This window comes from Mustelus asterias, chromosome X, assembly GCF_964213995.1.
Source record: "Mustelus asterias chromosome X, sMusAst1.hap1.1, whole genome shotgun sequence".
NCBI lineage: Eukaryota > Metazoa > Chordata > Chondrichthyes > Carcharhiniformes > Triakidae > Mustelus > Mustelus asterias.
This window is the reverse complement of record NC_135834.1, coordinates 755389-771911: the sequence shown is the minus strand read 5'-3', so window position 1 is coordinate 771911 and position 16523 is coordinate 755389. Positions and strand designations below refer to the sequence as shown.

General features: G+C 45.6%; 1 protein-coding gene across 3 annotated transcripts; it reads left to right on the top strand.

Annotated features, from left to right (window-relative positions):
* The first annotated feature begins 8387 nt into the window (after positions 1–8387).
* ormdl2 (ORMDL sphingolipid biosynthesis regulator 2) lies at positions 8388–16169 on the top strand. Of its 3 annotated transcripts, none has more exons than XM_078201242.1 (4): positions 8388–8431; positions 11462–11643; positions 13524–13675; positions 15742–16169. In XM_078201242.1, exons 2-4 carry the CDS (start codon positions 11470–11472, stop codon positions 15875–15877), a joined length of 462 nt encoding a protein of 153 aa, XP_078057368.1. In that variant the 5' UTR covers positions 8388–8431; positions 11462–11469; the 3' UTR covers positions 15878–16169. The 3 variants fall into 3 exon arrangements, with proteins under 3 accessions (XP_078057368.1, XP_078057370.1, XP_078057369.1); XM_078201244.1 differs by having other exon boundaries at positions 8399–8435; positions 11459–11643; XM_078201243.1 differs by lacking the exon at positions 8388–8431 and adding an exon at positions 8909–8941.
* The last annotated feature ends 354 nt before the right edge of the window (positions 16170–16523 follow it).

The following is a 16523-nucleotide window of genomic DNA, read 5'->3' as shown; positions in this document are numbered from 1 at the left end:
CCCGATGGTGGGGGAGTCCAGAACTAGGGGTCATAGTTTGAGGATAAGGGGTAAACCTTTTAGGACTGAAGTGAAGAGAAATTTCTTCACCCAGAGAGTGGTGAATGTGTGGAATTCACTACCACCGAATGTAGTTGAGGCCAAAACGTTGTCTGATTTCAAGAAGAAATTAGATATAGCTCTTGGGGCTAAAGGGATCAAGGGATATGGGGGGGATCAGGATATTGAATTCGATGATCAGCCATGATCAAGATGAATGGCAGAGCAGGTTCAAAGGGCCGAATAGCCAACTCCTGCTTCTAGTTTCTATGTCAGTCTTTCTTTCTTGCGGTCCTCAAAGTTCCAATTGACCCTTAGATTACAGGAATCATAGAATCCCTGCAGAGCTGACGGAGGCCATTCAGCCATCGAATCTGTACTGGCTCTCTGACAGAGCATCCCACCCAGGCCCTCCACCCGCCCCATCCACGTAACCCCATGCATTTACCCCACTAATCCCCCGAACCTATAGATCTTGGGACACCATGGGGTAATTTCCCATGGCCAATCCTCTATGATTATGACTGTATGATCCCCAACATCCACAGTCTTTTAGGGGATAGAGTTCCATCTTTGGATCTTGGGAAGAAACTGGAGCATCCGGAGAAAACCCACGCAGACACGGAGAGAAAGTGCAAACTCCACACACACAGTGACCCGAGGCCGGAATTGAACCTGGGTCCCTGGCGCTGTGTGGCAGCAGCGCTAACCCACTGTGACACCCTGCCGGACGATATAGAAGGGCTGGTTAGATGGGCGAACAGAGGCAAATGGAATTTAACCCTGAAAAGTGTGAGGTAATGCATTTTGGGAGGACTAACAAGGCAAGGGGATAGACAATGAATGGTCGGACCCTAGGAAGTACAAAGGACCAGAGGAACCTTGAAGTGTATGTCTTCAGATCCCTGAAGGCAGCAGGACAGGTAGATAAGATGGTTAACAAGGCATAAGGGATACTTGCCTTTATTAAGTGAGACATTGAATATGAGAGCAGGGAGGTTATGACGGAATTGTATAAAACACTGGTTAGGCCACAGCTAGAGCACTGTGTGCTGTTCTGGTCACCACATTATAGGAAGGATGTGATTGCACTAAAGAAGGTGCAGAGGGGATTCACCAGGATGTTGCCTGGGCTGGAATATTTCAGCTATTAAGGGTGACTGGTTCAGCTGGGGTTGTTTTCCTTGGAGCAGAGAAGGCTGAGGGGGGACCTGATGGAGGGGTATAAAATTGAGGGACGTTGAGAGGGTGGATAGGAAGGAACTTTTCCCCTTTATCAGAGGGGTCAATAACCAGGGGGCATTGATTTAAGTTAAGGGCCAGGAGGTTTATAGACGATGTGAGGGAAAACTTTTTCACCCAGAGGGTGTGGGAATCTGGAACTTGCTGCCTGAAAGGGTGATAGAGGTGGGAACCATCACAACATTTAAGAAGCATTTAGATGAGCTCTTGAAATGCCATCACATGCAGGGCTACAGACCAAGCTACTGGCAAATGGGATTAGAATAGATAGGTGCTTGATGGCCAGTGCAGACACGGTGGGCTGAAGGACCTCTTTCTGTGCTGTAAAACTCTATGATTATGACTGTATGATCCCCAACATCCACAGTCTTTTAGGGGATAGAGTTCCAGATTTCCGTTTGTGTCTGAAAAAGTACTTCACTCCAAAATGGCCTAGCTCAAATTTAAAATTGATATCCCCTTTTTCTGGGTTCCCCCATCAATGGACATTGTTTCTCTAACCAATTCTCTCTTTGATCATTTTAAATGCCTCAATTAGATCATGCTTTAATCTTGCCATCTCAAGGCCAAGCTTATGCGACCGAAGAAGTCATATTGGACTTGAAACATTAACTCTGTTTCTCTCTCCACAGATGCTGCCAGACCTACAACCCTGTCTTAGAATCATAGAATCCCTACAGTGCAGAAGGAGGCCCATCAAGTCTGCACCAACCACAATCCCACCCAGGCTCTATCCTCATAACCTCACGTATTTATCCTGCTAGTCCCCCTGACACTATGGGCCAATTTACCTTGGGCAATTTACCATGGCCAATCAACCTGACCCACAAATCTTTGGACTTGCCTGTAGTGGAGGAGTCCTAATCTCCCCATACTGAAATATCCATTTCTGGAACTCTTTAAAAATGAAAACCAATGGTTTGAACCATCCAGAAATCTAGATGTTGGGCGTACCACTACTTTTTGTGAATTTTCCATAGGTTAGAACTATTTCAGTTTGGAATTCTGGGGCCAAAACTAGGCCAATGTTAGTGGGATAATCCCAGAATGACTTTGAGTGAAAGAACTCAATGGAGTTCCCAGTAGGTGTATGGAAACTACGCACAATGCGATTAGGGAGATCATTTGGATGGTTTGCATGGCCGCAGTGCAGCAGGGTTGCTTTTCTGAGACTAGGTACCTTCTCAGGCTAGGCTAAGCTTCATGATGCTGCCAACATCAGTGCACCATCGGAGCTGTTTAATCTTAGTTCCTACCAGAAATTTCCCACTTCCCCATCTCACTCATATCGTTAAGGAAAGCTTTGTTCGCATTTTGACTTGTGCACGATTTCTTCTCCATTTTTCCCTTACTCTCCATAGCTGATCTCACGCCCACGCTGGAAGCTAGCTTGAGAGCAGCATTGGTAGAGACCAGGGGGCAGGACACTTTCTGCCCATCTTGGTTGTGCAGTGATACATGTCATGAGGAGGAGAGGAGAAAAGACAAGTTAAGTCAGAGGGATATCAGGGTGCCAATGGCAGAGTGTGCATAAAGGATGCATGTTTTGAATTCTATAGAATAACTTTTAGTTGCTGAGAGTGAGTGGAGTTGGCAACCTGCTCCCAATGTCGCTTCAGAGCTGATTGCTAAAAGGTTGGAGGAGGAGCTGGATCTGTTTGCTCTCTGAATCTCCTGTGTGGGGGAAGAAGGAGCTCAGTATGTCCTCCTGAGATGGAATCGCAAAAAATAAACTGCCTCACACAGCCCATGAGGTTCATGAGCATTGGAACACTGTGATATCAGGGTGCCCATGTCTAGTAAGCCCATTACTTAATTCCAGTCCAGCATCTGATCAGCCGAGGAGATCCCCTATGCAGCCTGCTTCTGATGGAACTCCTGCAGGAAAAGACTTATGGAAGATCAAGTGGTGGTGACAGGTCTGAGAGGAGATATCCCTGTAAAATAAATAACTGCATTCTCTGAACGAGAAGCCAAGCATAACAGAACACCCAGAGAGTTGTCCAACTGTTGCGTCTGCACTGTCTGCAACGTGATTTAAGTACATTGGAAAAATGTAGACCATTCCATCAAAGCAGATGCTAAAATATTTTAGCCGTATTTCCTTAAACAGAGCCAAGAGGTGCGAATCTTTTGAGACACTTTGTGTGGAATCAACTCACATTCCGAGTATCTGAGGAATTGTTCACCATAAGTAATCCTCTGCTGCCCCAAATCCTGACTTACACCAAGGATGATACCAGAACTTGAGAGGGTTATAACTACCAGGAAAGATTGAATAGGCTGGGGCCTATTCCTCTCCAGGAATGAGAAGGCTGAGGGGTGACCTGATAGGGGTCTCTAAGGTAATAAAGGGTTTGCTAGGGTAAACGCGGAGATCTTTTCATATCTGGGAAAGACCAGAACTAGGGGGGCATCAATATCAGACAGTCACTAATAAATCCAATCAGGGAATTCAGGAGAAACTTCTTTACCCAGAGACTGGGGAAAATGTTGAAATGAATAGCATAGATGCATTTGAGAGGAAACTGGATTAACATGCGGGAAAAAAGAATGAATGGATATGGTGATAGGGGTGAGGTGAAAAGGGTACGAGGAAATTTGTGTGGAGCAAGAACCCTGGTATGGATCTAGTGGACTTAATAGCCTGTTTCAGTGCTCTTAATACTTTGTAAAAGTCCTGCTCACCCATCTGTTCTCTGGCCACTGACTCACATTGGCTCCCAGTCCACCAATGCCTTGAATTTAAAATTCTCATCTCTGGGTATAGATTCCTCCATGGCCTCCTTGCCTCCTCCTTATCTCCATAACTTCCTCCAGACTCTACAATCCTCCAAGATCCCAATGACTGCAGATGAATTGATTTCATTTTTGATTTGATTTATTATTGTCACATGTATTGGGATACAGTGAAAAGTATTGTTTCTTGCGCACTATACAGACAAAACATACCATTCATAGAGAAGGAAAGGAGAGGGTGCAGAATGGAGTAGAGTTTTAAAAGCATAAAACGAGAGTAAAAGATAGAATTAGAGAGTATGCTGGGCACAGCTCGCAAGAATTGCAAATGGGAGCTGATATTGAAAAAAACGGAAATACACAGGGATTGTGTATTTCGCTTAAACTTGATTTGCCCAATCAATATCTTGACATAAAACTTTCTTGACATAGGGGGGCGGCATGGTGGCACAATTGTTAGCACTGCTGCCTCACAGAACCAGGGACCTGGGTTCGATTTCTGGCTTGGATCAGTGTCAGTGTGGAGTTTGCACGTTCTCCCCGTGTCTGCATGGGTTTCCTCTGGGTGCTCCAGTTTACTTCCACAGAAAGACGTGCTGGTTAGGTGTATTGACCCGAACAGGCGCTGGAACGTGACGACTAGGGGAATTTCACAGTGACTTCATTGCAGTGTTAACGTAAGCCTTACTTGTGACTGATAAATAAAAACTTTAAATTTTAAAAGGTGTCTGTCAAAGGCCAGAGCACAATGAACTGAGCATTCCTGATATAAGTCTACAAGATTATGAGGGGCATGGACAGGGTGGATGGTCAGAAGCTTTTTCCCAGATGGAAGAATCAATTACTCGGGGGCGTAAATTTAAGGTGCGAGGGGTAAGGTTTAAAGGAGATGTACGAGGCAAGTTTTTTTACACAGAGGGTGGTGGGTGCCTGGAACTCGCTGCCAGGGGAGGTAGTGGAAGCAGATACGATAGTGAGTTTTAAGGGACGTCTTGACAAATACATGAATAGGATGGGAATAGAGGGATATGGTCTCCGGAAGGGGGTTTTAGTTCAGACGGGCAGCATGGTGGGTGCAGGCTTGGAGAGCCAAAGGGCCTGTTCCTGTGCTGTAATTTTCTTTGTTCTTTGTACTCTCACTGGCAGTGCCAGACTGCATGGTGGTCATGACTCTGCATCAGTTTTTTAATGACTTGGAGCCGATCAAGAAAGTTTCTCATCGTCATTGTCAGAGAATTGTACCAGGACCTGCAGATCTAGTTGTTGGCAGCCAATTAGCCGGTTGTTCCTTGCCTTGGCATGCCTCCCTTAATGCGTTGCCACTGAAATCATGATAAAATACAACTGGGAAGGAACATCAATATTGCACTTAGTCAAGTGTTTACATGCCATGGGTGCCATTGCTTTACTTGTTCCACTCTCCTTTGGAAATAGGAGCCTCCATATGCTCTAATTGACTTGATGGGCTGAAGGGTTCCTTCTATACTGTATGATTCTATGACTGTCAAAGCAAGGCACCTCTGTCTGCAGACCTTGATAAGTTGGTGCTGTGGGGATGCACATAGTCCCTCTTCTGGTCTGACATCCCTCGAATGTCTTCCTCTTTTTCCAAATGCCTCAAATCTGTGGATTCCCATTGGGAAATGGTGACAAGCATTTCTGTCTGATTTATTGAATTCTTTCTTGCTGCTTAAAGTGCACATAGAGTTAAAATTGGTTACACTAGCTGTTTCTGCCGACTGCAGAGAACACGTATCCCAGACTGGTTGATGTATTGGTTATAGCCATGGCCCTTGAATGAAGGCCCCTCCGAAAGATAAATTAAAATGATCGGAATGGAACAATGGGCTAGGTTATTCAATCCAGATACAAGCATCCTGTGGGGCTATTTTATAATGCATGTTTGTTCGACGACTATATTTGTGTGGGCAAACAACATTTTGACTCTTGCAAATGACTGGCCACCTAATCTAGAACAAGAATTTACATTTATCTAGCGCTTTTAATACAGAGGAGCATCCCAAGACATTTCACAGGGACATCAATAAAAATAACGGACGTCAGACCAAAGGAAGATATTGGGAGAGGGCAGTAAAAGATTGGATGGGTAGGTTTTAGGGAGCATCTTACAGTGAATGATACAGAGTCAGAAAGGTTTACAACATGGAAGCAGGTCCTTCGGCCCAACTTGTCCATGGCGCCCCTTTTTTTAACCACTAAGCTAGTCCCAATTGCCCATGTTTGGCCCATATCCCTCTATAACCATCTTACCCATGTAACTGTCTAAACGCTTTTTAAAAGACAAAATTGTACCCGCCTCTACTACTACCTCTGGCAGCTTGTTCCAGACACTCACCATCCTCTGTGTGAAACAAATTGCCCCTCTGGACCCTTTTGTATCTGCCCCCTCTCACCTTAAACATATGCCCTCTAGTTTTAGACTCCCCTACCTTTGAGAAAAGATATTGACTATCTCGCTGATCTGTGCCCCTCATTTTATAGACCTCTATAAGATCACCCCTCAGTCTCCTACGCTTCAGAGAAAAAAGTCCCAGTCCATCCAGCCTCTCCTTATAACTCAAACCATCAAGTCCTGGTAGCATCCTGGTAAATCTTTTCCTGCACTCTTTCTAGTTTAATAATATCCTTTCTATAATAGGGTGACCAGAACTGTACACAGTATTCCAAGTGTGGCCTTACCAATGTCTTGTACAACTTCAATAAGACGACCCAACTCCTGTATTCAATGTTCTGACCAATGAAACCAAGCATGCCGAAAGCCTTCTTCACCATTCTGTCCACCTGTGACTCCACTTTCAAGGAGCTATGAACCTGTACCCCAAATCTCTTTGTTCTGTAAGTCTCCCCAATGCCCTACCATTAACTGAGTAAGTCCTGCCCTGGTTCAATCTACCAAAATGCATCACCTCTCATTTATCTAAATTAAACTCCATCTGCCCACTGGCCCAATTGATCAAGATCCCGTTGCAATCCGAGATCACCTTCTTCGCTGTCCACTATGCCACCAATCTTGGTGTCATCTGCAAACTTACTAACCATGTCTCCTATATTCTCATCCAAATCATTAATATAAATGACAAATCAGGACTGATCCCTGAGGCACACCGCTGGTCACAGGCCTCCAGTTTGAAAAACAACCCTCTACAACCACCCTCTGGCTTCTGTCATCAAGATGTGGAGATGCCGGCGTTGGACTGGGGTAAACACAGTCAGAAGTTTAACACCAGGTTAAAGTCCAACAGGTTTATTTGGTAGCAAAAGCCACAAGCTTTCGGAGCCTGTATGTGTATTGAGACAATACACATCTCTTTAACCTGTCTTAATGCTCTCTCCACTCACATTGTTTGTACCTTAAAGACTTGATTAGCTGTAAGTATTCGCATTCCAACCATTATTCATGTAAATTGAGTTTGTGTCTTTATATGCCCTGTTTGTGAACAGAATCCCCACTCACCTGAAGAAAGAGCTTAAGGCTCCGAAAGCTTGTGGCTTTTGCTACCAAATAAACCTGTTGGACTTTAACTTGGTGTTGTTAAACTTCTTATTCTGTCATCAAGCCAATTTTGTATCCATTTAGTTACCTCACCCTGGATCCCGTGAGATTTAACCTCATGCAACAACCTACCATGTGGTACCTTGTCAAAGGCCTTGCTAAAGTGGACAACATCAATTGCACTGCTCTCATCTACCTTCTTGGTTACCCTTCAAAAAACTCAATCAAATTTGTGAGATGTGAGAGGTTTAAGGAGGGAATTTCCGTGCTTGGGCCTAGGCAACTGAAGGCACTGCCAATGGTGCAGTGATGGAAATTGGGGGGTGGAGGTGCTCATAAGGCCAGAATTACAGGAGTGCAGAGATTGGGTGTTGTAGGGGGCATCCGGTGGGTTAGAAATAGGGCAGCTGTAAAGGGACTGAAACATGGGGATGAGAATTAGAAATTTGAGGTGTGGGATTATAACAATCTGAATGTTGTGTGTGCGTTGTAGTTAAAATAATGTGTTTTAATGTCCCCTTTGTGGACTGGGGGAAAAGGTGCCAATTTTCGGGTGGCCCAATTAAGTGGGAACTGGGATTCTCACTCCCATAACTTAAAAAAAAAATCAAAACTTGATTTTCGCTTTAGTCACTTACATTGACAAATTGAAGCGACTGATCGCCGCCTTGAAGCGGATGTTGTGCATTTTCTGTCAGGCGACTTTGTCGATTTTCAGAGCCGCCGTGCAACCTAGACTGCTAGTGGGGCGGGGTCAGCAGCTGAGTGACGTTGAGATCGGCCAATCGCAGGGCGGAGCCAGCTCCATCAGCCAACCAGCAGCCGAGGTGGGCGGACCTGGCGGCGACAGATTAGGTTGAGCAGCGGCGGCCTTCTTGCTCGGAGTTGAAGGAGTTGGTGAGTGAGTGTCTATTGATTTCAGTATGGCTTTTAAATGCTTTTGAAGATATATTCCCTGTTTTCCTTTTACAAATAAGCAGATAAGTTAAATGTTAACAGGCCCCTTTTATCACCATTAATGGCCGTTGCTTTTAAAGGGACCTGTTTTCCGGCAAGTGCTGAGAAAACAAGCCAATTCCACCTCGTCCTTTTCTATTCACCTTTTCTTTAAAACCAAGTCCCCGAGCATTTTAGAAAGCATTTAATCCCCACTAGCAACTTATTTCAGTGGTGGTAGGGATTTTTCTGGCGGATGGTGTATCTTGCCTGTTGCTTTAAAGGGATTTTCTAACAAAATGCCAAACGCTTTTTACAAGATGCAGGAGAATATTTTTGTTGCTATTATAATGTCAAGCGGAAGTGACACTGTTGATAGTTGTAACACTGTTCACCTTTTGCTTTGGTTAGTTGACCAGGGTGTCTGATCCTCTCCCTGCAGGGACCAAGTCTGAAAAACTTGGGGTGAAGGTTGGTAAGTGTCAAGGGTTTGGAAATCCAACTGCACCTAGGGAGAGATTAAACAGATGAGCACTCCTGCTACTTGTTCAACTATAAATCCACCTCATGGAGCTGGGTGGATTTCTCCAAGCTGGTTCTTGAGTCTTTTAACAGTGCAGCTACTTGGCTCAGGTATCAGACCAGTCAGTCTGCCATGGAGGTCATGAATTCCATTGCTGATGGTGTTATCTTGATCCCAAAGAGATCCCACCTGTCCAAGAAGAATACAGTTACAAACAAATGGGAAGAACTTGTCAGCCACCTTTTCACCCCTTAAAGAATGTTTGATTGACCTTAGTTTGTGCATACCACAGAGTTTAACTGCGTCACTGTGCAGTTGGTTTTACTGCTTTTCCACATGCCAGTGGTCAGATGCTTGAATCCCACCCAAAGAACTTCCAAAACCAGCTAATTCGATGATCTTACCTTGACCTTTTTGTGGCGTCTGTGATGTGGTGGGTTGCCTTTTGATTTCTTTTTAGACAACTTATATCTATATAGCGCCTTTAACCCAGAAAACGTTCCAAGACACTTCACAGATGTCGTTATCAGAGACCAGTTTGACACCAGCAGTAGGGTAGATGACCAATAACTTGTTTAACGAGATAGGCCCCAGTTGGCTTACAGTTGGAGAGAGCGGTTCAGGGAGGGAATTCCACAGTTTAGGCCTAAGGCCATGGTCGGGGGGGGGGGGGGAGTTAGGATACAGGAAGCGGAGTTTTGGATCAACTCAAGTTTATAGAGACTTATCCTCCCCTGTCCCTTATCATTAACCATCCCCTGCATCGTAGCGGACCAGAACACAAGTTCTAGAAGGTTCAAACTTTATCACCAATGGGAAGGACAGTGTCACTGTAAAAAGTAAAGCTGCACCAACTAATTTCTGTTCTACTGCTTGACGTGAATTACAGCAGGAGTGCATAAGCTCTGATTTAAATGAGGGGATGGTGGAAAACCTGGACAGCTTTGCTCTGTGCGCCAATAGTGTAAATGGACCTGGCAAAATGCGCAAATGGCACAAATGCACCAGGCGATCAACTTCATCCTGAATGTGGCAGTTTTGTATTGTCTTGAATGAGGCTGCCAAACCCGTTTCACACCAGATGTACAATTGTTTTGACATCTCACCTCAGCTTTGCTGTGATCAGGCATTCACCATGCGGCGGTGTTCAGGAAGCTTGAGGGCCTCCAGAGACTTGGTTTCTCCCTCCCCATCTCACTGCGCCATGATGCGGGGTGGGGGATCGGTGCAGGGAGGGGAGCTAACTCTGCTTTCAAAATAGTAAGCTTTAATGTGAATGATGCCCTTCCCATTTCAGCCATGGCACAGTGGGTAGCACTCGCCTCTGAATCAAAAGTTGTGGCTTCAAAGGCCCACTCCAAAGACTTGAGCAGAAAAATAAGGCTGATACCCCCAGTGCAGTACAGAGGGAGTACTGCATTGTTTAAAGGTCAACACTGAGGGGGTGCTGCCTTTTGGATGAGGTGTTAAACAGAGGCCCCTGTCTGTCCTCTCGGGTGGATATAGAAGATCCTATGGCCACTGTTTCGAAGAAGACCATTGGGAAAAGATGTTGACTATCCAGCAACTTTTTCACACGGAGGGTGGCGCTTGTATGGAATGAGCTGCCAGAGGGAATGGTAGAGGCGGGTACAATTACAACATTTAAAGGACATTTGGACAGGGACATGGATGGGGAAAGGTTTAGAGGGATAAGGGCCAAATGCAGTGCAAATGGGACCAGTTCAGATTTGGATACCGGGTCGGCATGGGGGAGTTGGGCCGAAGGACCTGTTACGGTGCTGTATATCTCTGGCTCTATAAGAGCAGGGTGGGAGTTCTCCCTGGGGCCAACATTTGTCATTTAAAATAAACCTTCAATAGTTGTTTGTCTCATTGCTGTTGGTGGAATCACGGGCGGCGCGGTGGCACAGTGGTTAGCACTGCTGCCTCACAGCGCCAGGGACCCGGGTTCGATTCCCAGCTTGGGTCACTGTCTGTGTGGAGTCTGCACGTTCTCCCCGTGTCTGCGTGGGTTTCCTCCGGGTGCTGTGGTTTCCTTCCACAGTCTGAAAGACGTGCTGGGTTAGGGTGCATTGACCCGAACAAGTGCCGGGTTGTGATGACTCGGGGATTTTCACAGTAACTTCATTGCAGTGTTAATGTAAGCCTTACTTGTGACGAAAAAATAAACTTTACTTTAAGATCTTGATGTGCGCAAATTGACTGGTGCGATAAATGCAAGGTTCTATTTGCTGTTCAAGTGTGTCAGCTTTGCATTAAAAGTAGCGCAAATACTGGCTTTGAATGAAGTAAGGAGTAATAACCTAACTCTCCTGGTGCGCAATAACTGAAAAAAAGCATGCTAGTTCTGTTTTTGGGTAAACTGTATCATTTTGCTTTACCCGGTTATGCAGACAGCAGCGATAAGTGAAGGGCAGAGAATAAGGAGCACTTTGCTTTTTGAACTTTCCCCTTCTTTAAAGTAGGAGACAGGATGAATGTTGGTGTCGCTCACAGTGAGGTTAATCCAAACACCCGGATAATGAACAGCCGGGGAATCTGGCTGGCCTACCTCATTTTAGTCGGAATTCTCCACGTCGTCCTGCTGAGCATTCCATTCTTCAGCATTCCTGTGGTGTGGACCCTCACCCATGTCATCCACAATTCGGTGAGTCACGGAGAATGGGCGGAGGGATGGTGGGGCGGCAAAAATTCATACTTTTAAAGGGCTGTCACCATCCTGTGCGAAGAAAGGCATGGTGCAAAAATTGACCTCGGTTATGGATGGGGGGGGAAGAAAAGCGCCATGGGCACCAGCTGATCACAATTTAGTGATCCCTGGTGGAATGGATAAGCGTGTGTGAATATTATGTGGACACAGGATTAAGCTTGTCTGTGATTTCCCTGCCACATCATGACCTATGTTTGCACAATAGGAATCCAACAATGCAGAGGAAAAGATCAGCCAGAGTTTCCACACCTTCATTCCTATTGTTGGTGTCAAATTTCATTGTGGTTTGCTGTTCATTTTCCCCTCGGCATACTTTACTGCACTGACTGGAACACCATTTCTCCAGCTCCTATCCATCTTCTGTCACTGGCTATTCTTTGCGAGTGAGCTCAGGCAGTGAGCACCAGTGACTGTTCCACTGTGGCAACACAGCTGAGCCCAAACCCATCCACATCCAGTCAGATCCTGTGACTATCTTCTCTGTAACAGTGGAGCATGCTGGTTGGAGCAGTCACCCAATGACCATTGCTGAGCGCCAGTTCCTGCCTTTTCATTTCATTGTACAGTCTTTTCCCAAAATGACCAGAACAGGAAACAGTTAGTCCCCATTTACTGAGGGTGGGGTGGTGATGGCATTTATTACCCATCACCATGAAGCAGAGAGACTCCAGTATTTAACTATACTTGACATGATGTGAACGACTCAGTTTACTATGTATTCAGGAAATCAGAAAGGCAGTGTTGGAAAAGCACACAATGAGAAAAATCAGTTATTACTGGAGATTTCACGGATAGCGACAGTACAAACTGAAAATCCCTAACTATAACAGATCCCTGTTGTCCAAGAATCTCGCTTTCAGTATAATTTTATTTTCAAAGTAAGTTCTCCCTGTTGCTGGCAAGGGCAGCATTTACAGCTCCCCCTAGTTGCCCTGGAGAAGTGATGGTGAGCTGCCACCTTGAACCTCTGTAGTCCATGTAGTTTGCCCCACTCCCTGAAGTCTGATCATGCCCCTGGAAGGGGCAAATGTCCTGTCTTAATTTTCCCTCTGTCCCGTGTCCCCCCAACTCATTCGGAGACGCTGCAAGTGGCACTGAAATGTTCCCTGATTCAGTGCAGCGCAGAGTAGAGCAGTGGATCTAATCCACATCTCCCTGCTGCAGACCAGTGTCAGAGCAATGATCGTCATGGCACTGATGCTTTCAGAAGGCTTGCTTTTATTTTGGCCAGGTGGGGTTTTCTTTTAGCCATACCAACTGAAAGAAAAGTTCCTGTTGGATTGTTCTGGACTGCACACTCATGGACTGGTCCATTGCACCTTAGCACAGGGTGGCAAGAGATAATGTGCCTTTGATCATTACACATTTGCCACTGAGGTAAATTATAGGGATAAATATATTCTCAGCAGTTAGCATTAAATAAAAACCAAAAAAACTAGACATTGTTACTGATGTCAATAGACTAACCCCATGTGCAGTTGTGATGTTGTACTTGGGTATTAAGATTTTTAAACTGATTAAAATCTTTGCTGCAATTAGCATAGAGCTGTCAGAGTATTTTCCTGAAATGACTTTCCAGCCAAAAGTTTTTAAACCACACGTTCTTCATATGGAAGACATTGCATATGGGATCCTTAATTCCTTCAGCAAGAATAACGTGAAAAAGATGGAGACAGATCTGCAGGCTCCAGCTGTGCTGAATATTCCCCAGGTTACTCTGAGGTATTTCCATAGTTGCTGATGGCCTCTCCACTTAACAGACAAAATGGCAAAGGCCTTGGTTGGCACCAAGTGATGTACCAAGTCTCTGTTTGTAGGCAATATATTGGTTTCTACACACGGTTAAAGGAACACCGTTTGAAACTCCAGACCAGGGCAAGGCACGATTACTTACACACTGGGAGCAAATGGATTATGGGATCCAGTTTACATCTTCACGCAAGTTTCTCACCATCACTCCAATAATTCTGTAAGTCCTTGTTCTGTTTTCAGCGCAACTGTTTTATTTGTTAAAACAGAAACAAATTCTATTGCGACAGAAGAGGAAGGAAGGAAACTAACCAGTGGGCTCCATGTTATTAATAGGGAGTTAGCTGTGACTCTGGCCTCTGAGTTAGAAGATCGAGAGTTCAAGCCAGACTTGACGGGCGCAATAATCAAGGCTGACACTCCTGCTGCAAGACTGAGGGAATGTTGCACATTTGGAGGATCAGTACTGAGTGAGCACTGCACTGTTGAGGGAGTGCCGCACTGTCGGAGGGTCAGTGCAGAGGGAGTGCCGCACTGTCGGAGGGTCAGTGCAGAGGGAGTGCCGCACTGTCGGGGGGTCAGTGCAGAGGGAGTGCCGCACTGTCGGAGGGTCAGTGCAGAGGGAGTGCCGCACTGTCGGAGGGTCAGTGCAGAGGGAGTGCCGCACTGCCGGGGGGGTCAGTGCAGAGGGAGTGCCGCACTGTGGGAGGGTCAGTGCAGAGGGAGTGCCGCACTGTCGGGGGGTCAGTGCAGAGGGAGTGCCGCACTGTGGGAGGGTCAGTGCTGAGGGAGCGCCACACTGTGGGAGGGTCAGTGCAGAGGGAGTGCCGCACTGTCGGGGGGTCAGTGCAGAGGGAGTGCCGCACTGTCGGGGGGTCAGTGCAGAGGGAGTGCCGCACTGTCGGGGGGTCAGTGCAGAGGGAGTGCCGCACTGTCGGAGGGTCAGTGATGGCAGGGGGTTGCAGTTCTTCCCAATCTCCTGAGGCCAATATTTATCTGCCAACCCACATCACTAAAACAAAGTATCTGGTCATTAGCAACTTGGTGTTTGTGGCAGCTTGCTGTGCGCACATTAGCTGCCCGTGTTTTCAACATAACAGCGACTTCACTTAAGTACTTTATTGGTTGCAAAGAGCTTTAGAACATCCTGAAATCATGAAAGGTACTATAAATGTTTTAGATGCCATCATTTCTGTACATGATAATCTGATGAAATGTGGTTCTATAATTGATGTAGTATCTCTGGGATGGAAATTTCTGCCAGGCCCCTCTTGCTGATCAGTGAGGCTTTGCATGTGCTTATCCTCGACAGTCGACAAGCATGTCACACCTGGTGTGAAGCCCAGTGCCTGTGCTATCATTCCCATCCATGTGGTGGAGGGGGAAAACTTAAAAATGATCATCCAATAATACAAGGTCTTGGAACGGGCACAGAGGTTATTTACTAAAATGACACAAGAGACTTCAGTTATGAGGGGAGAGAGGAAAATCTAGGATTGCTCTCCTTACAGCAGCGGTTAGGGCAGTGGTTCCCAAACTTTTTTCACTGGGCCGCACTTTCGGAATAAAAATTTGCTGGCGCCACACCAAATTTTTAATTGATAAGAAATACATTCAAAAACAAAAGTAAACAACTCCTAGCAGTGCTTGATTCATAACATAGAACACAACTACTTTATAATATGATCATGGGACGTCCAGAAAGTATAAAACAATGCTTGTTTAAACCATGTTTAAATGTTTCTTTGATTGTCCTTGAATCTTCCCGCCACACTTGCCATCCTCTCTCACCGCACCAGTGTGGCGTGCCGCACCCTTAGGATTCCCCCTAACCTAGTGGTTCCCAAAGGGTGTTAAAATATCTGAGCGGTTTGGACAGTATGAAAAGGAGATGCTGTTTCTATTGGCAAGAGATCAGTCACTGGAGGACCCAGGTTTAAGGTGATTGGCAAAAGTGCCAGAGGGGGAGATTGTGAGTTTTCTTTTACGCAGCAAGTTGTTGTGACCTAGAAGGTGCCACCTGAAAGGATGGTGGAAACAGATTCAATCGGAACTTTCAAAAAGAATTTGGATAAATATTTGAAAAGGAAACATTTTTAGCACTCCCTCAGACCTACCTCTAACAGTGCAGTACTCCCTCAATACTGCACTGGGAAAATGACAGAGGGAAAGTGGGGCTAAGCAAAAGAGCTGGCACAGTAGGCTGAATGGCCGCCACCTGCGCTGTGTGATTCTACCAGTCAGCATAAGCGACAAATAGTCATTAAAATTGTGTTTTCCTTCCAGGTATATGCTAGCAAGTTTCTACACTAAATATAACGTTGTTCATTTCCTGGTGAACACCACATCTTTGCTGACTGCACTCATTCCCAAACTCCCGCAGCTGCACGGTGTCCGAATCTTTGGCATCAACAAGTATTGAGTGGGTGCACGACTGCTGGGCAAATGCTGAAAGAAAGGTAATGCTGCCAGCAGCTCCAAACAGCCTCAAAAAGGGGCCAACATGAGCGATGGGCTCAATGTACTGCGAAAATGGACAATGAAGGAACTGCTGGCACTACCTCTCGAAACATCAACTGTTTTCTTACCTGCGCAAGTGAAAGACTTTGTATGTATGAGTTCTGCTCCTGTGTATAAGCTGCTTGTGTATAATTTTATACTTTTTTCCTTTGCATTAATTGTATACATATAAAAGATGTTTCAGTCAATGCGGCTGTGGAGTAGTGTTTGTGCATATGTGTTCAGAAAAGAGGCATGTTGCCGAGCAAGTCTACATAGCCTTGCAGCCTCCACCCAACTGGTTTAGTCTCTAATAACTGGGAGAGAACTGCTTAATGCAATAATTTATTGTAAAATGTCTTGCTCACTCCTACTACGTGACAAGAGTCTTTTGCTGCCTTTCTGTCTGTAACCTTGGCAGAGCTGCTGCTTGAAATGACCTCTTGTAATCGACTCAATTCCAGTAATGCAGACTGAGCTGGGAGTCGGTCTCGATCCTTTTTCTTGTACTCTACAATGGTGGTTATTGAATCCTTTGGCATGCTTTTAAACAACATACAAAAGGGCTG

What these genes read in the sequence shown, in the direction of transcription:
- ormdl2 (XM_078201242.1), top strand. Translation starts at nt 11,470, where the DNA reads ATGAATGTTGGTGTCGCTCACAGTGAGGTTAATCCAAACACCCGGATA. An exon ending in CCCATGTCATCCACAATTCG is followed by an intron (nt 11,644 to 13,523) that starts GTGAGTCACGGA and finishes CTCTGTTTGTAG; the next exon opens with GCAATATATTGGTTTCTACA. An exon ending in ACCATCACTCCAATAATTCT is followed by an intron (nt 13,676 to 15,741) that starts GTAAGTCCTTGT and finishes TTTTCCTTCCAG; the next exon opens with GTATATGCTAGCAAGTTTCT.